General features: G+C 36.3%; 1 protein-coding gene across 1 annotated transcript in view; it reads left to right on the forward strand.

The window, feature by feature from the left end:
* Positions 1 to 26154, forward strand: part of ITPR2 (inositol 1,4,5-trisphosphate receptor type 2) — a 482328-nt gene that overhangs the window by 185111 nt on the left and 271063 nt on the right. Inside the window, exons 24-28 of the mRNA XM_044915443.1 lie at positions 542 to 599; positions 2391 to 2556; positions 3840 to 4013; positions 23518 to 23607; positions 23725 to 23850. Coding sequence (XP_044771378.1) covers positions 542 to 599; positions 2391 to 2556; positions 3840 to 4013; positions 23518 to 23607; positions 23725 to 23850 — 614 coding nt within the window. The remainder of the gene's footprint in view (positions 1 to 541; positions 600 to 2390; positions 2557 to 3839; positions 4014 to 23517; positions 23608 to 23724; positions 23851 to 26154) is intronic.

The raw sequence follows: 26154 nt of genomic DNA on the forward strand, positions 1-26154 counted from the left end.
TTGGTTCATATTAAAAAAAGAAGTTAACATCCCATAAGAAGAAGGGATGGAATTTTAGAAGGAAGTGTGGGTAAAAGGGTCATGTTGTTTGGAAGTACCATATAGTAACAAGGTTCATTATTGCTATATTTTGATTCTTTAAAAAACATGTTTAAAAAACATCCTTCCATGTCATCACCCCATTAAATTATATGTTTTTACATATATATATATGTGTGTGTGTGTGTGTGTGTGTGTGTGTGTGTGTGTGTGCCCGGAGTTGATGCATATAGATACATGTTTATACAGGTGAAGCAACTTTTAAATGGTGCTTTCTGGTCTTCTAAATATATCTTTGACTATAGCAATATATATTTAAAATATGAACTTTGTTTAAAATGTTGATCTCTAAGTGGACTTAGATTGTGACTTTTTAAACTGTTACATTTGGTGGTATAAAGAAATTAATATAAATATTTTTAGGTATGCTAATATTGGTATAAATACTGTGACTCCTAACTAGGATACGATAACGAATGGATTTTGCCATTTGTCTTTTCAGCTATTGTTCCTGATATAGATGAAATTGCAGCCCAGGCAGAAACTATGTTTGCTGGAAGGTATAGTAACATTTATGTATCTTTATCTTGTGGATAAGATTTTGCTTAGAATTCTACTGATACTTTGTTATTGTTTACGTCCCTATATTTATTTAATTTTAGATCCTTTATTGTTGTCAACATAATTTCTACCAGAAACAAAGCTGCTAATTTACTGTAGAAGAGAAAGCATAGCTTTTCTTTTTTTTTTTTTTAAAGATTTTTATTTTATTTATTTATTTATTTGAGAGAGAGAGAGAATGAGAGAGAGCACATTCTTTAGGTAGGTCAGGGGAAAAAGACAAGAGAGATGAGATCAGCATATTGAACTTTTCCCTGAATTCTTTGCTTTTCTTTCCTTAAATAAGGACAGGACACGGATGCCCTTTAAGTCCCTTGGTATAAATAGCACTGCGTCTTGCAAAACATTGCTTTCCTGCATCTGAGAATTTTGAGGCAAGAAAGTGACTTCTTTCAATGTTATCATTAACTTCATTTGTGAGAAATAAAGCTATTTTCTGCCTGTTGGAAATTTCCCTGATTAAAGAAAACAAAATGCCTCTGGTGTGACTACCCTCCTTTGTTTTTAGGAACCCTGACATTTATTGTTTTAAAGTTGTTTCTTTCTTTTTCCAAAATGAAATAGCACTAAAAAAGAAAAGCAAAAAAAAGCCCTAAAATGTCTAAGCTATAAATTATTGAGTTTCTTGCGTTCATTTCTATTACAAATTTGCCATGAGAACCTAAACAAATTTCACACTAAGCCCTTTGTTGCATTTTCTTTGGTTAGAAAGACAAACAAGATGAAGAAGGGGACCAAAAAGGATTTTTTTTAAATCTCTAGTGAACATTTGGTTTAGCTTTGTTTTTATATTGTTTTGACCGCTTTTGTTGTTGTTATTGTTGTGTTTTCCTATTTAAGTACTTCACTATTCCTGGGAAGAGACAATAAATCAATGTATGATTTTTTCACCTTAGAACAAACTGAGGGTTACAGAAGGGGGGGTGGGAGATGGGGTAACCGGGTGATGGGTATTAAGGAGGGCATGTGTTGTGATGAGTACTGGATGTTATGCGCAATTAATGAATCATGGAACACTACATCAAAAACTAATGATGTACTATATGTTGGCTAATTGAACATAATAATAATATTAATAATAAGAATAAAATAAAAGCTTACTAAACTTCAAAAAAAAAAAAAAAAGGATCTCTTATCCAGTGCAGTCTTACCCAGGGTCTGAATATACCAAGCACAGAGAGCAGCTCTGGTGATGACTGTGTGCACATGTGTGTGCATGCACGTGCGCGTGCCCTTGTCCTTCCTGGCCACTCACCACCTGTTGTGGAGAGGTCTCTAGGGCGCTGGGGAAAGTTAGTTGTTGCTGTACATCCATCCTAGTATCTCTTCTCAATACTAGAGTTGAAGTTTTTTTGGATCAATTTTTGGATTGTGCTTTTGTCTATGTCTAGGTGAGCAACTCATCCTGCTTTGCCTGGTACTTTCCCAGTGCAAGTCCTGAAAAGTCCTCCATCCTGGGAACCCCCTCAGCCTTGGACAAACGGGGATGGTTGGTCATCCCTGCTTTCGTGGACAAAAACATGTTTTGGTTTTTGGTTTTTGTTTTTCTTTTTTTGTGCTTTGTTTCTTCATCAGTTACATGAAGGGAAAAAAGTAAAATGATCTTCCTTTTTACTTTCCAATTTTGGGGGGAAAAGTCATATAACTGAGAATGTATACACAATTTTAACCACTTATGAGTAAATTTTTGGTAAATATAAGTTATTTTAGAATGATTTTTGGTTTTATAGAAAGGAGAAAAATCCAGTTCAACTTGATGATGAAGGAGGCAGGACCTTTTTACGGGTCCTCATTCATCTGATCATGCATGACTACCCTCCTTTGCTCTCGGGAGCCCTTCAACTACTGTTCAAGCACTTCAGCCAGAGAGCAGAAGTTTTACAGGCATTTAAACAGGTAAGACTGAGGAGCCCTCACTGCTGCCATAGCAGAAGCTCCGAAAATATTGTTTAAAACATCTGACCTCACTTCATGGTTGCAGAGTTAATCAGACTGTGTGGCTTCTCCTAGAGACACTTTCTATCTTTAAAGACAGATGTGGCCTTGTCTTTATTTTATTTTATTTTATTTTTTTAAAGATTTTAAAAATTTATTTGACAGAGAGAGACACAGCGAGAGAGGGAACACAAGCAGGGGGAGTGGGAGAGGGAGAAGCAGGCTTCCCGCGGAGCAGGGAGCCTGATGTGGGGCTCGATCCCAGGACCCTGGGATCATGACCTGAGCCGAAGGCAGATGCTTAATGACTGAGCCACCCAGGCGCCCCAGATGTGGCCTTGTCTTAAGCTAAGACATGATCTATTTTAGAAAGAGTTCCCCACGAATGATTTTCAGTTAATATCTTTAATGTAAATGACAGGCACGAAGATTTAGGAAGGCCCACTGGGGGAAAATACCATATTAGGAATTTTGTTGTCACTGCTATTATTTTGACCCCAGATTTTACTGATAAATTTGGATAGGACAAGCAGTAGCGCTGAAATAAATATTTTGTGATTGAAAAAATGTATAAATACAAAAGAAAGTAACTGTTTTGGATCTGATCTTTCTCTTTGTCATCTGAATGACATTGATTTTGAGCCTACTAATGAATAATACCTAAGGGCTTACATGTGTGTTTCACTAATATTTATTGTATTTAATAAAACATTGATTTTCATTAAGAAGTTTTATAAGAATATATTGAAATATGAAATAATTACAAGAGTAATTATAGAAATAGATATAATTATGCATAATTTGTATGTCATGTAATACATATAAATTATAATAAAATAAAGGTTTATAACATGAGGTTTCGACCATGTCAGAATTTTCTTCCACTTATTTCTGTATTTCTACCTCTTTTCAAATAGATAGAGTCTTGGGAAAAATTAACTTTAACAGTGAAATTAGAGTTAAGGTATCTTTTATTTTAAATTACTCTTTAGCACTTTGCTAGGGCTCACTTTTTAAAAATATATAATTCTTTATAACATATGAATATATTAGGTAGTGTTCACAGATACTTCCTAGTAAGTTTTCACGGCCAATATATATCTAAAATATCCATAAATATTCTAGAAATATTAAACTTCAACTGAAACACATTTGTTAAAAGACTTGGGATTTTTGACATCAATGAAATAGGAATGAAGGAATTTCCATAAGTAAATTGAGGGTTCAAATTCTTCTGTTTCTAGGTGCAATTGCTGGTGTCCAATCAAGATGTAGATAACTACAAGCAAATCAAGGCAGATCTAGACCAGCTTCGACTAACTGTAGAAAAATCTGAGTTATGGGTTGAGAAGAGCAGCAACTATGAGAATGGAGAAATGGGTGAAAGTCAAGTAAAAGGTGGTGAAGATCCAATTGAGGTTCGTTTCCAAAATATATTTTGAAATAATCCAAACAATGTCTTTTAATCATATGCCCTATAGCCAAAATTATCCATAAAGAAAAATTTTGTTCTGAGTAACAGAGCATACAATTTTCATTTGCCAAATCAATTAACTCCATAAACCTGTATTTTGGTTAATTCTTGTGGGTCTTGTGGGTCCTAAGCATAGACCTGTAAAGAGGTGGAAGTTCGTTGTTACCCTTCACTATGGCTATTTATTGCCAACCTGTAAATCATTTCTTTCTTCACTGCGTATTACCCTTATATAATACATAAAAATAGTTACATGGAACAGTATGCTTTAAGTGCCAGCATGAAAATACCAAAAATCTGTATTTACTCTAAAGAGTGGTAAGATGGTGATCCTAAGTCTTCCGTTGTATAGGTTTTAGTTTTTGGTGGGTTAAGTAGTTGTTGTTTTCACATTTCACTAAATACTAAATAACCATTTAAAGTTTTTAAAGCCATGTTTTAGTGGTAATACTTGGCAAACGAATGCAACATCCTAATTGATGAGATATTGTTTCTTAAATTCCTGTCTTGTGTTTTATTTAGTTGTTTTTTAATCTGCGGGAATGTAGACTATTTAGAGAGGTTTACCTACCCTAGCTTTTCTGTTTGATGGAATACCCAAAATGTTGTGTAGTGAAAGGTGAAGACAGAGTAGGGGAAAATTTCAGTCCTCAAAATGTGGAAGAGTCCTGAAGGCAAGTTCATCTGGTGGGTTACTCCTTCTTCCTTGTCTCAGGACTCCTTACCACTAATCTGCACAAAATGTTAGACTTAAATTTTTAGCAACTTTTTTCTGTGATTTTATAATGGAAGTTATTAGAATGTAGAATTCCTACTCCATATAAATTTGTTTCATGACCAGCTCTTTTGTTGATATAGAGTTCTTCCACAGCATATTTAAAAAATAAGAGGACATTTAACATTTATGTAGTACTTGCTGTACGTCGTCTTATAGCAGACATTTTCATACATGTTACCTCTTTTTAAATGTTACAACAAACTTTGGAGAGAGTTAGAAAGACCCAACTGAGATTTTAACCCAGGTCTTTCAGAGGATAAGTTCCAGGCTCTTTAATTGTACAATTGCACTTTCTGATATAATATTTAAAGATGTTAAGAGATGTGTTATGCTTTCACAAGGCTGGAATACCTCTTTTGCAGATACATCCTGTGCCTGTGCACATCTTCTAGAGAATAAACATAATGTTGCTTCCCCTTTTAGAACATTGCATTTTTAAAAATAAAGAACAGCTCTAAACCATAGGAAAATACTCGTTGTAAAAGTTTGCAAAAAATCATGTCAGAGTATAGGTGAGATGTTCCATGAAGGATGTTAGTCACTCGTCTGCAGTTTAAATTCCTAATTCTCTGAGCGAAGTGGAGAAAGAGCCTTCATCAGTGTGTGTGTGTGTGTGTATATATATGTATATGTATATATACATATACATATATATGTATATATATACATGTATATATATATATACATACCATCGAGATATATATATATATGTATATATATACATATATATACATATATATATATGTATATATACATATACATATATATATATATCTCGATGGTATCCCCTATGCAGTTTAATAAGCAATTTGTATTGATGTAAGAAAGAAGATGAATAAGTTGTCTGATTGGGGATACCTTAGAAGCAAAACAGCTTTCCACGTGGGTTATAAATCTATTTTTCTAGATACTTGAGATGAATGTAAGTCATTGAAGTGGGAATTTGTTTATTGTTTGCTGAGTACAGGATTTATCAGTTCAGAAAATGGTCAGGATTTTAGGTGCTTGAAGCAGGAAGTGATTTAATACAAGGAATTGCATTTTGGGAAAGCCTCGAGGAGTACAGCTTGGAGGCTGCCACCGGACTGTTGATTTCAATGTCAGACAATCGTAGCTACGATTCCGATTCTAGAAGCTGCTTCAGCTGCTGCCAGCACTGCGGCTTCACCACCACTCACTCACACCTGAAAAGCACAGGGCTAGATAACGGAACACTCAGGTCTCTCAGGAATTTTCTTCTCAGCCCTTACAGCCACAGAACGATGGCCTTCAATGGGTAGGGTATTAAGAGCATGGGTTTTGATGTCACATACCTTAGAATTTGCCGCTAAGTATATGTGTGACTTTGGGCAACTTATTTGAATTCCCTGTTTTTTTTTTTTAATATTCATTCAGTGGACATAATAATGGTATTTCGCTCATGAGAATACTAGATCAGATGAGCAAACTGTGCACATGGCATGTCAGTTAATACAACTTCAGTGCAAAAATAGAAACAAGAAGGCGATATGTTATTTACCAACAAGTCAAGAAGTAAGGCTCCAGCTTTAATTAATTCATTTTCTCAGTGTGGTCACTATGGACCAATAGACGTAATTTTGGGACTGATCTTTTCATGGTTGCATCATGGAAGCAGCATCCTGGACATCACATCTCTGCACAACAACACCGAAAAGAGTATCTATGCCTTTTTACGCATTTCTGAGTCTCCTGTGTAGGAGCAAGGAAACCTTTTCCAGAGATCCCTTAGTAGATTCTATCTCATGTCTCCTTGTCCAAAGCAGGGCCACATGTTTACCTCTAAACCAGTGGATTATAAGATTAATTTAGCCTAAGTAAAGGATGACCCTCAAGCTCTACGATACCCTCCCCTGAATTACATGGGGAAAGGGTAGATAGTAGAACAAAATTGAAATCTGCTATCAAGGAAGAACAAAGAAAGGCTGTTGGTTAGCAACTGACAGTGTCTGCCAAAGTCAGCAGTCAGTGACTGTTTGTTATCATTTTTATTGGTTTTTATGCACAACATATTGCACTGTTTACTATGATGGGTATGGAATTATGAAATCTTAGAGTTAAAATATACTCATAGGGGTATCAAGTCCAATTCCCGTCTGATACTTATTTTCTCTCTAAATAGCTCATGTGAGTGAGATGTTTCTTAAAACAAAACGAACTTCTGTGATGGCAAATTCAGTAACTCTTGAGGTAGCACATTCTATTGAAATGAACACATAGCTTAAGAAATAGAATATTACTAGTAAGAAGTCCCTGCGGTCCCTCCCTGTATGCAGGAAGAGACCGTTATCGTGAGTTTATGTTAATTTCCTTGCTTTTCTTAATGGTTTTTGCCACACCTAGTTGTATCTCTAAAACATGAAAAACCTATGAAAGATATTCCATTTAGTCTGTTTTGGATATATTTTTGCCCTCCTTCCTTGCTGATGTGTAGCTGCAACTCATTCATTTTTTCTAATATATATTAGAAAAAGCGCATTACACTTTATGCACATGTTTATCTAGTTAACTGTTGGTGGACATTTTCATTCTTTACAGTGCTAGTGTTTTTAAAGAAACTTTGCTACCAAAAGCAATGCTGCTTTAAAAACTTTTGTATGCCACCTGATGCACATGTTTAAGAGACTCTTCAGATTAAAGACTTAAATGTGAGACCTGAATATATAAAAATCTTAGAGGAAAACACAGTAATTTCTTTGACATCACTGTAGCAACATTAAAAGCTTTTACACAACAAAGGAGCCCATCAACAAACAAAAAGGCAACCTACTGAATGGGAGAAGATATTTGCAAATGATATATCTGATAAGAGGTTAATATCCAAAATATATAAAGAACTTACACAACTTAGCACCAAAAAAACAAATAATCTAATTAAAAAATGGACAGAGGACCTAAATAGACATTTTTCCAAAGAAGACATACAGATGACCTAACATGATAAGATGCTCAACATCGCTCATCATCAGGAAAATGCAAATCAAAACCACAATGAGATACCACCTTACACATGTCATAATAGCTATAAAAAGACAGGAAATAACAAGTGTTGGCAAGGATGTGAAGAAACCTTGTGCACTGTTGGTGGCAATGTGAATTGGTAGAGCCACTGTGGAAAATAGTATGGAGTTTCCTTAAGAAATGAGAAATAAAAATACCATATGATCCAATCATTACACTCGTGGCTATTTACCCTAAGAAAATGAAAACACTTCAGAAAGATATATGCTCCCCTATGTTTATGGTAGTATTATTTACAATAGCCACGGTGTGGAAGCAACTTAAGTGTCCATTGATAGATGAGTAGATAAGGAAGATGTAGTGTATATGCACATGCACACTGAAATATTATGCACCCATAAAAAAGAATGAGATTGTGCCATTTGCAACAGCATGGATGGACCTAGAGGGTATCATGCCAAGTTAATTAAGTCAGACTGAGAAAGATAAATACCATATGATTTCACTCATTTGTGGAATCTAAAAAAAAAACAAAAAAAACCCAATGAATAAACAAACAAACAAAAAGCAGAATCAGACCTATGAATAGAACAAACTAATGGTTTGCAGAGGATAGGGTAGTGAGGGATAGGCAAATTGGATGAAGAGGAATAGGAGATACAGGTTTCCAGTTATGGAGTAAGTCACAGGAATAAAAAGCACAGTACAGGGAATTTAGTCAATGATAATGTAACAGTGTGGTGTGACAGATGGTAGCTACACTTGGTACCATAATGTATAGAGAAGTAGAATTTTTATGTTGTATACTTGAAACTAATATAACATTGTGTGTCAACTATCCTCAAATAAAAAAAATTAAAAAATAAAAGAGATCCTTCAGGATACATATTTAGGTATAAAACATCTAGAATATTTACTTTTACCAAATAATGCTAGTTGTTTACTGAAGACCATGTGACACTCCTTCTAGCATTATATGAGAGTTCTGTAGCCCCATATCCTCACGACGGCTGACTTTCTCACTTTTTCATTTTTGATAATTGGGTGAATTGACATATTCTCTGTTGTGATTTTGTGGGATTACTCATGAGTTCGAGCATATTTTCATAGGCTTATTGGCCATTTCACTTCCTTTTCCATTTTAGATTAAACTAAATCTTGTATGGGCAAGTTAATTAGGTCCTACCAATTCATGTATACCTACTACCAAGGTTAAAAATATTTTTGACTTCGGGGCGCCTGGGTGGCTCAGTCGTTAAGTGTCTGCCTTCGGCTCAGGTCATGATCTCAGGGTCCTGGGATCGAGCCCCGCATCGGACTCCCCGCTCCGCGGGAAGCCTGCTTCTCCTTCTCCCCCCTCCCCCTGCTTGTGTTCCCTCTCTCGCTGTGTCTCTCTCTGTCAAATAATAAATAAATAAAATCTTTAAAAAAAAAAAGTATTTTTGACTTCAAGTCATGGTGATGCTATAGTTCAAACTTGAGTACAATCTTTTCATTTATTATTTCTTTTTTCTTCTTTGTTGTATTGGTAAAAATTTCCAGTATAATGTTGAATAGATGTGGTATCCTTGTCTTGGTTCAGATTTTAAAGGGAATGATTTTAACATTTCACTATTGAATATAAAGTTTATTATCCATTTGTGTTTGTAGATACCCTTTATCAATTGTGGAAGTCCCCTCTATTCCTAGTTTGCTAATTTTTATCATGAATGGTTATTGACTTTAATTAAACACAGTTTATACATCTATCAGGATTGTTATTTTTCTTTAATCTTAATCTGCTGATTTTTTTAAAAAGTTTTTATTTAAATTCCAGTTAGTTAACATACAGTGTAATATTAGTTTCAGATGTACAATGTAGTGATTCAACATCCATACATCACCCAGTGCTCATCCTTAATCCCCATCACTTATTTCACCCATCCCCCTCTTAGTCTGCTAATTTTAATAACAAGAATCATAAATAGAGCTTCTACCATAGTAACCTTGCATTCTAAAATAAATTTATCTTGTTGGTAATTTTTACATTGCTAAATCCAGTTTGCTGATATTTTGTTTAGGATTTTACATCTTTGTTGTCAGTGAGATTGACCTGTAAGTTTCCTTTGTTCTACTGTTCCTGTCAAGTGTTGGTAACAAGGTTAGACTAACTTCATAATAAAATGAGTTGCAGGATCTTCCCCTTTCTTTGCATATGTTTAGATATGTATTCTGTGAATGTTTGATAAAAAACATATCTGTAAATCTGCCTGGGCCTTGGATTTAGTTTGTGGGAAGATTTTAACTACTGATTCAATTTTTTTAACGGTTATAAATTCATTCAAATTTTCTATTTTGGGTCAGTTTGCTGTATATTTTTCTAGCCATATGCTTTAGTTTTCAAATTTATTGGCATACATTTGTTCATATTCTTTCATTATCTTTTAAAATTTCTGCTATCTCTGTAGCTGCAGGACCCCTCCCTTTTTAAAGATTTATTTATTTTGGTGGGGGAGGGGCAGAGGGAGAGAGAGTCCCAAGCAGACTCCATGCTGAGTGCAGAGCCCAACTTGGGGCTGGATCCCACCACCCTGAGATCACTACCCGAGCCGAAGCCAAGAGTCGGACACTTAACTGACTACACCACCCAGGTGTCCCAAGACCCCTTTTTTATTCTTGATATTGTTTACTTGTGTTAACTTTCTTATTTTGACCCTTTAGATTTCACTATTTGTGTTGTATACTTCTGTGGGTTTTGACAAATGAATAATGTCGCGCGCGTATCATCTTACCAGCATTGCACATATTTTATTCATGCTTTTTAATGAATCTGTTTTTGGCTTTGTTGAGCTTCTGGGTTTATTTTATTATATTTATTCTATTCTCACCTTTTATGTTGACACACTTTTCAGACTTTTAAAAAATTTAATGGTATAATTTCCTTCTAAGGAACTGCATTCCACAAATTTTGACAAATGCCTTTTATATTATTGTTCAGTATTAGATATTTTAAAATTTTTCCATTATGATTTCATCTTTCTCCCAGAATTACTTGGAAGTGAGGTCTTAAATTTCCAAATGTCTAGACGAAATTTATTCCTTTTTGTTATTGAAGTCTTAATTAATTAACTTGTGGCAAGAGAGTTATTCGGTTCTCCAAAATTTGTTGAGACTTGCTTTTTGGCCTATTATATACCATCAGGTTTTGTGAATGTTTTATGTGGGCTTGAGAAGAATGTGAACAGGTATCGGGTTCCTTGTATATGGCTAGTAAGTTAAGCTTCCTGTGTTTGAATCATTTATCTACTTACTAATATTTTTGTTTTCTTGACGTTTCAATAGTTGAGAGAGGGATTTGTTGACATTTTCCACTACAATGGTAGGTTTATACATTTTCCTCTGTAGTTTTATTAATTTTTACTTTATATGTTTTAAGGCTATTTTTGTTAGTTTGGTTTTCTTGCACTTTGCTTTTTTTTTTTTAATTTGAGCATAGTTGACACGTTTTAAGGCTACTTTATTTGATGCCTATAAATTTAAAATTATTTTTTTCCTGGTAACAAAAACTTTTATCAGTTGAAAGGTATTTTCTTCCACTTCTGATGATAATATTTCATGTCTTCAGGCTTCTGTTGCTGCTGTTGAGACGTTTGCTGTCTGTTTCATAGTGATGCTTTAATTCTGAAACTGATTGTTAAACCTTATTATTGCCTCAATATCTGTTAATTTCATTTTTATATTTTCCATATCTTGGACTTTGTGCTGAATTTGAGTAATTTCTTTAGACTTATATGAGTCTCTCTTTGAGTATGTCTTATCTGCAGTTTACCTACTGACTTTTTAATTTCAGTCATTTTATTTTTTCATACCTGCAATTGAGTTTTAAAACAACCTTTTTGGTCATTTTTTGATCCTCTTTTGTTGCTTGCTAATTTTTGTGATTCCATATGGCTATTTTATAGACTTTGTATAATAATTCCAGGATCAGAAGTACTTGGGCATTTCTTATGATTCTCACTCACAGTGCTGTTGCTTTATATATTTGGTCACCTTTGATTATGATCTCATACTTTTTTTTAATAGACTTTATTTTTAGAGCAGTTTTAGGTTTAGAGAAAAATTGTGGACCAAGTACAGTGAATTCCCATACACTCTCCCCATTTTCATAGTATCAACATCTTGCATTAATGTAGTACATTAATGTGGTACATTACAATCGATAAGCCAGTATTGATACATCACTATTAACTAAAGTCCATAGTTTACTCTAGGTTTCAGTATTTGTGTTGTACAATTCTGTGGGTTTTGACAAATGCATAATGTCACATACAGTATCATACAGAATAGTTTCACTGCCCTAAAAATCCTCTGTGCTCCACCTCTTTGTCCTTCCCTTGTGAACCCCTGAGTCCTGGCAACTGCTCGTCTTTTTTCTGTCTTTATAGTTTTGCCTTCTCCAGAATGTATGGTTTTAATGTTTATATAGTTTTTACACACTGGCTTCTTTCATTTAGCAATACACATTTTAGGTTCTTGTATGTCCTTTTGTAACTTGCTGGCTCATTTCTTTTTATCACTGAATAACACCCCATTGTGGGATGTACAGCAGTTTGTCCATTCACCTATTGAAGGACACCTTGGTTGCTTCCAGTTTTGGCCCATTATGAATAATGATGCTATAAATATTCGACTGTTGGTTTTGAGCTTTATGTTTTTGACTTCAGAAATGGGGGTTGAAATTGGGCATGTTTTCCTTCTTAGAGTATTTGTGATTACCTTGGCCTGTTGCCAGGGGTCGCTGCTAGCCTGAGACCATGATGCTTTCTCCTCCTACATCTGTCTGAAGGCAGGAGTCTCAGGTTTAGCTCCCTGAATTTGACACTTGCTTAGAACAGACTTCACCTCTGAGTTGCTAGTGTTGGCATTTACCTTCAGAAAACCTTATCATGTTGCCTTGAAGTTTAGAGTTCTGATTTGGTTTCAGCTTACTTTTTATTTTTTATTTTTTTTTGGTAGATGGAAGGTGGGGTTTTGGAGTCCTCCTTTGTTTTCTGTGAGCCCAGAAATGTACTTAAGATAGGTTCTTTATCTAGGATGTAGCTGTTTTGTAATAGGAGGGCCATTTGCAGCTTTTAAGTTTGCTACTCTTGCAGGAGTTCATGAGAATGTGTTTACTTAGATATTTAGTAATTAAAAAAAGTATTATGAACTTAGATTCTTTGGAACTTTATGTGTATAATTACTCTGAGGGTTATGTTTAACCCAGAGAAAATTTCATTTGCTTCTATGAGGCACTTTGGGTTGCTATATTTTTTGTAACCATCTTAAACAATGTTTTGGGCCTGGGACCTTTGAGGCCCCTTTATTAGTGGGAATTCTAGTCCCAAATCTTATGAAAGTGGGCTTGTCCTATAGGAGCTCAGGAGAATTCTTCTCCCTTTTTTTTGGCTTTGAACAAGCCAAGGCTAAGCCAGGTACCCCTTTCTTCTTCTGTGGGCCGCATCTTTTCCTGCCGTATTCTGGACGGCTCCTCTAAGGATTCCTGGTTCTAAGGCGGGTTCTCTAATCAGCGCTCTGTCTTGCTTGGGATTCAGGCTTTGTTTCCTTTCCATTGTGTGTGTGGGACATATTCAAACTCGGTATCAAGGTTATCAGATATGGACGGACGCCCTCAGGGTGGGTCCTGCTTGAATCCAGCCTTGACTACTACTTGGAAATTTTGGTGAATCTTTATGTGTCTGGCCTGCGTTTACTTCCTTTTCTTTACTAAAAAGGGATCTTTTTTTCTAAAATGGGACATTTGAAAGATTTTATCTATCACTCTTAGATGCTGTATACTTGGAGGGGTTTCTCTGCAATTCAACTTTGTCACATTTGACGTTCTTAAATTTTCTTTAAACTCTTAGAGACTCGGGCACCTGGGTGGCTCAGTAGGTTAAGCGTCTGCCTTCAGTTCACGTCATGATCCCAGGATCCTGGGATCGAGTCCTGCATCAGATTCCCTGCTCAGCGGGGAGTCTGCTTCTCCCTCTTCCCCTCCCCTCTGTTCTCTCTCTCACTCTCACAAAATAAATAAATAAATAAAATCTTAAAAAAATAAACTCTTAGAGACTCTTCCTCAAACTCTTCTTTATTTTGGGCCCATATATTTATCCTTTGAATGTCTGTTTATTGATGCTAGGTTTGTGGACCATATCTGAACCACCTCTATTTGGTTGCTGTGTGTCTCTCTAGAGCAAAATCCTTCTTTTGAACATTCTGCTTAAAGTATGATTTTGGTTCCTTCACCATCATGCCTATGTAAGCCTTTGTACACACCTGAACTTCTCATTTCCATTCTTACTCCCTTTTGATCGATACCTGTAATCAGATCTAATGTTCGAGATAATGGCTCTTGCCCTCAAAGAATGAACGCATAGAAAACAATATGCCAGAATGTCTGATTAAATACTGAACTGTGTGGTCAGACGAGGGAGGAGTCAGTGTGGGCTGGAGGACTTGGAGAAGGCTTCACTGTTCTGAAGGGTCGGGAGGATTTAGTTAGCTAATATATTCAAGAATAATAAAAAGAGAATCAGTTCAGCAAGAATAAGTGGTTTGTATTTGAAATATCTGGAAATTGGGAGCCTCTGACCATTCTTGGGTTGGGAGGTGAGTATACCATCTTGGAAAATTTGGTCTGGCAGAGCAAGAGACTAAAGGTGGGGACCAACCAGGAGCCTCTTGCTTAAATTGAGGTGTGAGGTTATGCAAGCATGAACTAAGGTGGCAGCAGTAGAAATATATACAAATGGGTAGATTGAGAAACCAGGAGAGTGGTAGGTACATTTATAATAGCTTAATATAAGGAGAAAAAAGTGAGAAGCTACAAAGTTGTTAACTTGTACACAACCAAATAATCTACACTTTGCAATGAACCAACTGCCAAAGATAGTAACAATTTATCGTAAACAGGATGAAATATGTCACAATGTCAATGGCAACAGCCAGTAGCAGGCAGGACGGACTCTAGCAGTCCAATACAAATAATAATCCTTTGTTGTTTAGTAAATCTTTACAAAGGCTCTAAACACAGAATGATTAGCATTGTTTTAAAACAGATCATAATGGTCTAACTTTGTGCCTGCTTAGATATCAGAAGACCAGATAACATCAATGTGATTTTTTAGAATGTGCTTCTTCATCTTAACAATAAAAAATCTTTCCTATAACATAAAAGTTTTTCTTTTCCCCCCTCAATAGTAGTTTCTCTTTACTCTGGGCCATAAATGGGAATGGATAGTCTTTCTACTAAGACTAACAAATCTCAGCATATGATCCAAAATTATCCTGTTACTGTAGGGAGGTGGATGGGATGGGTTTGGTCATCTAGTTAGCCCATTGCATCCCTAGCACCTATGAGCTTTACTACCTGTTGTATATGATAATATTTTCTTTTATTAAACTTACCTTCCAGGGCATTAAAAAACGATACCATCCTTGTTGAAAGATTAAAGGCTAGAGTATAGCAAGTTGACAATATCTGTAGCATTAGCAATTCATCACATTCAAATAGGTGTTGAATTCTAAATATAGGGAAGGGGGGATTAACTCAGAAAATCATATCTGAATGGGTTAAGTCAGGATTGCCCTTTATGTTCATCTACCTCTTTATTAAGGGTTGAGAAGCAGGTCACTTGGGCATCATCGAGCTTCTAAGAGAAGTTCCCACTCATGTTATTCATTTTGGCTGTTAATTTTTCTTCACAACAATTGTGCTTCTGTATCTGTATGTCTGTATCTCTGTATTTATCTACCAACCTGTATTTGGTTGCCTGCTTCTTTTTAAAAAGCTTACTCATACTGTCACTGATCTAGAGTTTAATATTTGAGCCATCTATCTAGTTTTTACCTCAGGGACTATTTTTTTTTTTTTTCATCTTCAGGGTTTCTACTTGGTTCTTTTTCACATCCATGCATTCTAGATTCGTATCTGCCCGCTTAGCTTCATATTTTTTTGTTCTTTTAATGGATTTGTAATGTAAGGAACAGAGTTAACTGAAAAATGTCCCTAGGGGCTCACTCTGGGTTGTGTAGACAGCAGGCTGGCTGTACTGTGTGTGGGGAATGTGGGAGGCAGTGTCTTCTTTTCTGAGAAGCTGTACACCAGCTTGGCTTCTGATGGGATCTGTGGCTTCCACTCCTCAGCAGGAGCTGTCCAATTCCCGTGGGCGCCGTAGCTGGTATTCCTGATAAATTCCTATAAATGATGGGTACCTGAATCCAGATAGCCTAGTGCCCAAGAAGTAAGTTTGTGTGTACCTTTGCTGGTAGGTTGCTCTCACACTTGCCCCATAAGAAGTCTACAAGGTGGGGATAGGAGAAGTTACTCAGAAATCTAGACCCATACTGGTGTTCGGCAGAGCACCCAGCACCTACTGTGGAATGATGGAAGGATGGGGGACACTTGCCTTCTCTTGCCGGCACTTGGCTTGTAGTTTTTCCCCTTTCCTGATGAAGCTATCCTTGATCTCTGCTAAGTGATGCTGTGGAGTCAGCCTGAGCATGTGGCAACCACAGAGGGGTCCGCATGATGTGAGACACGTTATTCCTCACTTTATCTCTATGATTATTTTAAACAAACTTCTAAGTCCTTGAAGATTTCTTGACCGTTTGCATTTCACTGGGAATGATATACTCTCATTATTGAGGTTTCTTGTTGTCTTAGCAATAACTTTCCTCATAGGCATTTGGATTTTATGCAGATTTATCTTAGTGAGAGAATGAATTTAATTCCTTCCTTTCTTCTCTCCCTCCTTTTCTTTGCTTCCCTCCTTTGCTTTTTCTCTATTTCTCTTGAGATACATTTTCCTTGTCTCATGATTTTTCTGCTACCTCCATATGCTATTATTCTTTTAAAAATTAAAAAAAAAAATTTTTTTTTATTTTATTGAGAGAAAGAACGTGCAAGCAGGGGGGAAGGGGCAGAGAGAGAGAATTTTAAGCAGGTTCCATGCCCAGCATGGAGCCTGACATGGGCTCAATTCCATGACCCTGAGATCATGACCTGAGCCAAAATCAAGAGTTGGACGCTTAACTGACTGAGCTACCCAGGCGCCCCATGCTATTATTCTTTAAAAGCAAAAACTGGTTTCCATTCTTTGCCTACCACTTCTGATCTTTTTCCTTTGATAAAGCAAGCAAGCAAGAAGGCAGATCCCTCTAGAAGGATATCTGCAAAAAAAAAAAAAAAAAAAATACTGTGCTTTTCCAAGTGTTAGTACTTTGATTCTGCACAGCAAGGAGAATAGTTCTACATAAACTTTGTTTCTTTAGCAAAACTTATGATTGACTAACTCTTGACAAAAGCAACTGGTAGAATGTCTAACCTTCATGGCTTGGTTTAGATGGAGTCCATATGCTTTATACAGAACCTTCCTACATGACCTGATCAATGAGGGACACTGTGGTCATTGCATGAAGAACTTTTATCCATTAATTTTGGAGCATGTTTTTCTGAATTTCCCTTTTCTGAAATTTGTTTTCTTATCTCCTTTTTTTAAATTTTTTTTTTTTTTTTTAAAGATTTTATTTATTTATTTGACAGAGAGAGACACATTGAGAGAGGAGCACAGGCAGGGGGAGTGGGAGAGGGAGAAGCAGGCTCCCCACTGAGCGGGGAGCCCGACGCGGGGCTCGATCCCAGGACCCTGGGACCATGACCTGAGCCGAAGGCAGACGCTTAACGACTGAGCCACCCAGGCGCCCCTCCTTTTTTTAAATTTTTGCCCCAGACTTCATTGTATATTTATTTCATTTATTTATATAACATTACATATCCCTGTCCTTTGCCTCTGAGCAAATGCTACTGAAGGTGATGGCTGTAGATGAGTGTCACAGAATAAGTCCTTTCACAAGACATACAGCTGAAAACTAATTTTTGGTTTTGAGCCAAATGCTACTTTTACACATCCTCATTCTATTTGGTTGTCATGTAAATTCTTAAATGTAATGCTTGTATCTCCTGAATTTGTTTCTTTAAATTACTTCCACTGTAAGAATCCTTTCCCTTCTTGTCCTTTGGGACTACATTTACAATTAATGCTGTTTTAGGATAAACTTAGTATTTCTCCTCTTGTTATATCGTTCCAATTTTAGTATATGTGCTGCCGAAGCGAGCACTCTCCTCTTGTTATAAAGAATGGTTACTTTCTCACTAATTTTTTTTTTTTTTTTTGCTTTGCCATTTGTTCTCAATTTAATATAAGTTGTTAGTGAGGATTCTAAGTTCCTATATGGTTTATTTTCCTCAGCAGGTGGCTTGTAAGAAAATTCTAGAAGTTGATTCACTTACATCAGAGCGTGCAGAGGTCATTAGACCAGGTATTAATGTTTCTGTAGTGATTGCTTGCCAAAGAGGGAAGTCTGAAAGAAGATGCCAATGGCTTTGTCTTACATTCTATATGGACAACCCCCTTCTCACAGCTGTATCAGGGAGTGTTGTGATATGAGTGTGACTGGGGAAGCTTCTTTCACCTAACATATCAGGTATCAGACATAGTCTCTAAGGGCTCTATTATGTTGCTGTTTTCATTTCCTGTACGGTGCTTTGTTATTCTCTGTCACCCTGCTGACTAGAGGGTTGTCTATCCTTTCTATGTTTTATAAAATACTGGGGAGGATTACCTAAAAAACTATTATATATTACATTATATAAATAAAGTATTATAAAAAGTATTATACACTGCTGTATTGTAATGGGTTCCTGTTGCATTTTTATGAAAACAACTATGAGTTCACATTGAACATACCCATCATCAGTATATTCCCAATGTTTTTCCAATATCCCTCTAATGCACTGTAGTGGCACACACCCTTTTTTGGTACCTTATTTATCAGAGATATAGATAGTTGAGGAGATTCGGGATGTTTTCTAGGACATCTGATTAAACATCATCAAATACTAATTAAAATGATGTCACATGAGTCAGAAAATACCAATATTGTATTTGTCTTGGGACAAAGGGAAAGGAAAACAGGTTTGGGGTTAGGTTAGGAATATGTTTTTACCCTCTAGAAGGGAAAGTGTTTGGGCTTGAGCTGAGGGAAGTCTGGAGGGAATTTATCTGCCGGTAATGGTGGACATCACCTCTTCTGCACATTGTAGATCTTGGGCCAAGTCTTCAAGCAGCCTTAGATGCCAACCAGGGAAGCAGAAACTGTCAGCCATGACCCCATAATTGTCCAAATTAGCTTTACATGCAAAGTCAGATAAGTAGATCTAGGGTGATTTTAGGGCTCTGTAACCCTCTAGGTATCTTCCTAAATGACTGGTATATGATGTTACTCTTAGATGGGAGGGAGAAAAAAATATCATTCCACAGTAAGGTTATCATTCAGTTGTCTGAAGGAGGTGACATTTGTTATGAAGAGCTTCAACTAAATTATAATCTGATCGGTGAATCAAAATATAAAAGACTGGTTATTGGATTTTCTTTCATGTTTTGGAAGAAGGTGGGAAGGGAAATGAAGGCATTTGACATCCGAAGTTGGGAGAATGGTGATTGGTAAGTGATGTCACTAATGGAGTTGAATAATGGTTATAGGAAGAGAAGGCTAGGGATACAGACGGGGAGCAGAATGCTTTGCAGACTTGCTGACTTGACAACATTGCTGAAGAAGTACATCCTTTAACTTCATTGGGGTGGGGACAAAGAGAAGACGTGCACTGAGCTATTTTAATCATGCAGCTGCAGATGCAGGCAGTTCTACATTGTAGGATTTGGAAAGTCTTTTTTTTTTTTTTTTTAATAAGCATGACTGCCCTTGTTTAAATTAAGGAGCCAGATTCCCATTAATTGGTGCCAATATTTAGTTCACCAGATAGTTCATACAATATCACTTCCCTATATAATTTTTGCTATTGATATAAAAGAGTTTGCTTGACTGATGCAAAATAAATTTTGGGGGGTAGCTATATTCAGAATCAGTATTTGCTTAGGTATTCACTCTTTGAGTCTCTGTCTAGAACTCTGTTACCCATCCAATTTCTAGACTCTTCTAGAAGTATCTAGACCCTTCTAGACTATTCTTGCTATATTGTTTCTAAACCTGCTGTTTTATGTTACAGTATATGCTATGCAATTAAAAATCTAGCTGCCTCTATGAAATCACTGAACTTAGTGGTTTCCCATACTCCATTAGAGGAAATAAGTTCAAATTCTTCCAGATGACAAGAAATAATTATAATAAAGTGCAAATACTTTTGGAGTGCCATATTTATTCTTCATCACAGTTGTCAAAAGGATAATTTGGGTATCTACTATATGCATGGCACCATTCTCAGTGTTACACATTTTTTTTCTGAGCCTGTTCAGCTCTGGGACTCTGCATAAGTTACACTTCTGCATTTTGTACCTTACTAATATTTTGATGTTAGAATGAAGGCATGACTTTGTAGATTTGGCCACGGACCTAAGATCAAAGTTACATAGGGTATAAAACATATAATCAATTTCTGCCCTTTCTGGAGGAAAACTTTTGGAACACCTTTACTTAGAGCATTTTGGCATCAAAATAAGAAAATGAAACCTAACTGTAATTACATAGTTCACATATTTCTTAAATTCCCCTGATACACTTTGGAATCATCCAGATGTTCTGTGGGTTAATATTTTTGTTCTGTTTAATTACATTGAACTATTTTCTGAAATTAAAAGGGGCTGCTTATTGAATTCTCCAGTGCTGCCTCTTTTTGTTGAGTGCTGGCAATTTTAAGTTAGAATAATTATTCTTCATAATTCCCATACTTATGGAGTTTAGCATTGTCTGTATCTTCCCCTGGGCTGAACTAAAGAGCATAGCTTTTTGTAATGTAGTACATTTTGCCTGAGATTACTTTTCTTAAAACAAGACAGTTGCTTTTTCTTCAGGTCATTGTTTGAAAAATAGACTTAAATATATTTGCTAAAGCTTTGCCTGTGTTTGCAACTGATTTTTTTAAAGGTGACATGTATCAGAAACATCTCCTTTCCACTATAGGAGCTTTGTCAATCTTTAGACTTGGTAATATCTTAATCCTGGTTTGTAGTACAAACTTGGTTTTCTTTAATATTTCTTTTCCTCCAGAAAAAAAATGAACATGGCCTTTTTAAATTTCATCCTCCACCTTTGTGATCAGAAAAAGGAAATTTCATTATATTTTTGGCTTTTGAAATTTCTGCTTCTCATCAATAATTTTTGCTATCAGATAGAAAACCTGTTTGTCTCATTCTCTGACCCCCCGTCTTTATCCATCTAAATACTTGCCATTCATATCAGCACTTGGGCTCCTTCCCTCCACTGCACTGGCTTCTCTTAGGTATGTAGCTTTACATTTGCTTCTACAAGTTTTTAGGATTCACTTACTGCTTGTTGTCTCGCAGACAATCTCTCGCATTCTTTTTTCTCTTTATTTACCTGCAGTGGAGGTTGGACTGTTTTCCTTTCCCTCCTAGCATTTGTTAGGATGGATAGGTGACACAATCCTGGACTCCAGCAGTAACACTGTGAATGTTTTCAGCGTTCACTAGTCTTTACTTTTTGCAGTTCCAGTTCTGTTGAGTGCAAGAGACAGGTGGTCAGAAAGGTAGAAAGTAATTTTGAAGACTATCAATGGCACGATAAAACAAGGAGAGTGGGATTTAAAGAAAATGATAGTGAGCTACAGAATCAAATGCTAAAGAAAGTTTTGGTGATTATGAGTCATTGGCACATAAAGCAATTTTAATACAGTGTGGTAGAGAGTATTCTTTTGAGAAATCTAGTGGGGCCATAACCTGAGATGCATGAGTACTCCCAAGGAGGGGGAAGTATCACTGAAAAATGCTTGGTTATCCTCAACTTAGCCATATTTTTAAAGAGGTGAGAAAGAATCAGTAGACAGCAGAAACTACTGATGCACAAGAAACAGAGATGAAGCACGGAGAGGAGGCAGGGGAGATGGAATTTGAAAAATCTATGCACCAAAAGTTTTTTTGTTTTTTTGTTTTTTCCTCTGAGACACAGCAGGAAAGGTAAGTTTGTGGATGGTACTGGAATTTGCAGGTGGAAAAGAGGAAATGTTCATTTGCTCCATAAAATGGTAGGAGGGGTTATTTGCTAAGATCGCATTCAGATTGGAAGCCTCTATCTTGGACAGTATTTGCCAGGAACAGAAGCAAAGACGAATACAAAGCTTACTAAGTGGTGATGGGTCAGCACTGGTCAAGTCACTCTCCTTCTTGAAGGCTTTCCTCAGAATTCTTTGACGAGCGTGGACAGTTTTTTCCTTTCTTTCTTGGTTTGTATTAATTTTGTGAATTTGTCATGGAAACAGCTTGGGACAAATGAAATTACATTGATTGTCTTTGCATATTTTTGTTACTTTTCCCTGAACTTAGATTGGGGTCCCCTTTAACTGTGAGAACCCAACACCATCAATATAGTCAGGAGTTCAGTGTGTTTTTGACTCAAGCTGGACTTGACATTCATCCCAGTGGCATTTTATACATATTGTAAATTAGGAAGGCAATCAGGTCCCACTCTACTAATTGCCCTCTCTCTTGCAACATGCCCTAGCTCTTCTTGCCATCCTCTGTACACTCTCATATGGGCTCTTTCTGCAGTACCTTTGGCTAAAGTGACTTCTTCACCTAACAAGTGCCCCCCTCCCTCCACATGTCTCTCATGCTTAAATAGTTTTCATCTTTCAAGACCTTGGCTTCCACTTGACCTCTTTCATAAAGCTGTCTAAAGATAGAGCTAATCTCCCTTTCTCTCTCTGTATAGTGAATTCTGCTCAGTTCAAATCTTTATTTTCATATTTCTTCCAGTTTTCTTAGTTAGACTGTAATTTTCTTGTGGGAAGGACCACACACCCTATTTCTTTTAGATCCACTCACCTTTGTCTAGTACCAGGCATGTATTAAGTCTTAATAAATGCTCAGCTATTAAATTATTTGTAATGTGTTTTATTTTTATTTAGTGATTATAAGAGTTGATATTTAAAATATGTCACTCCCTATATTTGTCTTTTATTGTGCTGCTACAGATAATGGTTGTTACAGTGAAATATTTTTGGCATTTCAGGACCTCTTAATAAGCTTTATTAATTTATTAACTTAAAATATTATTTTTTAATTTAAATTTTATTTTCCTTTCTTCATTTTCATGGTTCTGTACATGCTTGGCTGGCCCCAAGTCGTGACTCTTAGGGATGTCATGGTAACCTGGCAGAGAATTCTTGGGTTAAAGTGTTCTTTCCTTACATCTCTGATATGTTTTTTCAGCTGTTATGATATGCTTTTTCACCTTTTTTTTACCCCCTGTAGCTTATCCCTCATGATAAAATTACACATTTTATCCCCTGGATTTTTACTATTCCTTCTCCTATCGGCTCTGTAAAGCAATGATATGTCTGGTATATTTAGCATAAGGAAATACACTGTGTAATAACTTTTCCTTTTTAACTTAACTCATTAATTATTAGTAATACCATCTATCATGTAATTTGGCTGTTATTGGGAATTGGTAATTTGCATGATTCCTTCAAGCCAAGGAACGTTTTATGGGATAAAAAAGTAGAACGGTAACATTTAAGTTGAAAAATAAACTACAAAATAATTATCAAATATATTTATTATTTATTACAAAATAAATAAATTTATTACAAAGCTATGTATGGGGTAAAAATACATACTTGTGTTTATTTTAGGAATCAAGCATTTTAAGTCTGGTGCAGGATGGAACGAGGAAACCTCAGATTGACAGCAATAAGAGCAATAATTACCGGATTGTAAAGGAGGTCAGCACATGTCAAATGTTTTTATATGGGTTTATATTTGGGTGGCAAATAACTTTTGCTTGTGTATTACATTTAATGTTATATTCCTTATATTTAACGCTTTTCTTCTTTTTAAAGATTTTGATTAGACTAAGTAAACTCTGTGTCCAGAATAAAAAGTGTCGGAATCAACATCAACGATTACTGAAAAATATGGGAGCTCATTCGGTGGTGTTGGATCTTCTGAAGATACCCTATGAAAAGGTTAGTGCTTAGTTACTTTTTTTTAAAAAAAGTTTTTATTTTGATATGATTTCAAATATATAACAAAGTTACAAGAATTTTTTTCCCTGAACTGCTTGGAAGTGAGTCGCCAACCTGATCAGCCCCGAGCCCTTTGGTGTGTGGTTCCTATGCAAAGGATGCTCTTCTTTCTGCATAATCACATGACAAGTTTCCAGATCAGGGAAGAGCATGACACTTGACTGCCACTTAATCCTCAGGCGCCAGTCGTATTTCTCTCATCATCTCAACTGTATCCTGTTTGACAAAAAGGTCCACTTCAGAAACGGGTGCTGTTTGGTTGTCATGTTTGTTTATCTCCTCATGCTGGCACTCCTAGGAAATTGACACTTTTGAAGACAGACCAGCTCTTTTGAAGACTGTTCCTTCATTTGGGCCAGCTAATACTGCCTCGTAATTAGATTCAGTTATGCATCATTGGCAGGAACATAACAGAAGTGAGGCTAAGTTCTTCTCACCACTTCCTATCAAGAGGCACATGATTTTGATTTTGATCCCATTACTGATGGTGTTTACTTTGATCACTTGATTAAGGTGGTGTCTGCCAGGATTCTTCACTGTGAAGTACTCATTTTCCCTTGGTAATTAATGAGTATTTTGTGGAGAGGTTCTTTGAAACTAAGTAAATATACCGTTCTTCATCAAACTTTCAATCTATTTATTCACTTATTTATTTGAATCCGTATAAACTTGTAGATGCTCATTTTATTCCGTAGGTTACACTAGGCTTCTCTAATTATCTTTTTTATTCTCAGATGGTCCCCAGTCTGCCCAGTGGCTCCCGTTTGAGCTAGCTTCTCTGTCCTCTAACATGCACATCATTCTTGAGTAGTTCTTTGCTTTTCACACATTAAGATGTTCCAGGGTCACCGTGCATTTTTCTTACTCCAGCTCTGGAATCAGCCATTTCTTTAAGTGGCCCCAGTTCCGTTTGGGGGAGAACGATTGTAGAAGCAAAGTTCTGAGAACTAAGTGTACTTACTGCTTTTGGGGTTTTGTTCTTCTAGGCCCTCTAAAGAGACAAAGCCAAGGAACATACGTGTGTGTTGAAATACTCATTTGTTAATACAGTAAATAGCTAATCTTCCATCACTGCAGCGGCCCCCTGCTACATATGGACACCCTCTGCCCCTCACTCGGGCTCTGACGGCACCAGGGTGGATGCCCCCTTTATCTCCCGGGCTACCTGCCACGCCATGCCTCTCCTGGTGCAGGTGTTCTCCCCACTTGGACTTACACTCCTCAGATGGGGTTGCTTCCTGATTCAGCCTACTTTTTAACATGTAAACTTATCAATTCTACCCTTCTTAGGTGGCATAATTCATTCTATGGCACACAATGCAATAAAATAATTATTGAAAGGCAACAAAAGGTATTAAATCCTCAGCATTTACTACCCACATTATTTCATCTTTGATATTGTAACATGGGCATTGGACAAGTGACCAAGTCCCTTCTTCTAGTAATATAACTTAGCATTCAGTATTTTACTACTACATTATGTTTATAGATTTGCTCAGTTTTAATAACTGGATGGTGCAGAAACAAAAAAAAGAGTAAGAGGAGAGTTTCAAAGAAATGTCAAATACAGTGGAACTGGTCCTGGTGTTCTTCTGTGTTGGCTAGCTTTCAGTGGGGACTGGGTATTCCTGTGGCTGAAGTCTCATTGATGTCTTTCAACTATCCCTGCATTACACAAGTAGAGGGAAGTGTTAGTAGATTTTGAATTAAAATTTCCTATATTTAAATCAAGAATCAAGTTTTTGGTCTCATTTACTCTTCTAGTTAAATCATCCCTATTTTAAATATGAGGAAATGGGCCTATTAATGATCCTGGGCTGTTTGTTTAGTTATAGATGGCGTAAGCTATAGACTCTTAGAAAAAACAGAAAACATTAAATTATTTATTAAAACTACTACTAAAAATATGAGTCCATTTTGTATCTCTGACACTATCTACATGACAAATTGGATAATCAACTACTCAGAAAGAATTTAGGTGGCTTCAGTGCTATTTCTATAGTGTTATGGGATTTTGGAAAATGACAGTGTATACGGAAAGCAACTTACGAGTACATGTGTTCAGAAAGAGGGGAACCCAAAAAGATTGGGGAATAGAGGAGATCAGAAAGCAAAAAGGAAAAGGAAAACAAAGAGGTAGAAATAGACAAGATAAATAGCAAAAGGATGGGTATTAAGGAATGCACATGTGATGGTGAGCACTGGGTGTTATATGCAACTAGTGAATCATGGAACACTACATCA

This window comes from Neomonachus schauinslandi, chromosome 5 (assembly GCF_002201575.2).
Source record: "Neomonachus schauinslandi chromosome 5, ASM220157v2, whole genome shotgun sequence".
In the NCBI taxonomy this organism is placed as follows: domain Eukaryota; kingdom Metazoa; phylum Chordata; class Mammalia; order Carnivora; family Phocidae; genus Neomonachus; species Neomonachus schauinslandi.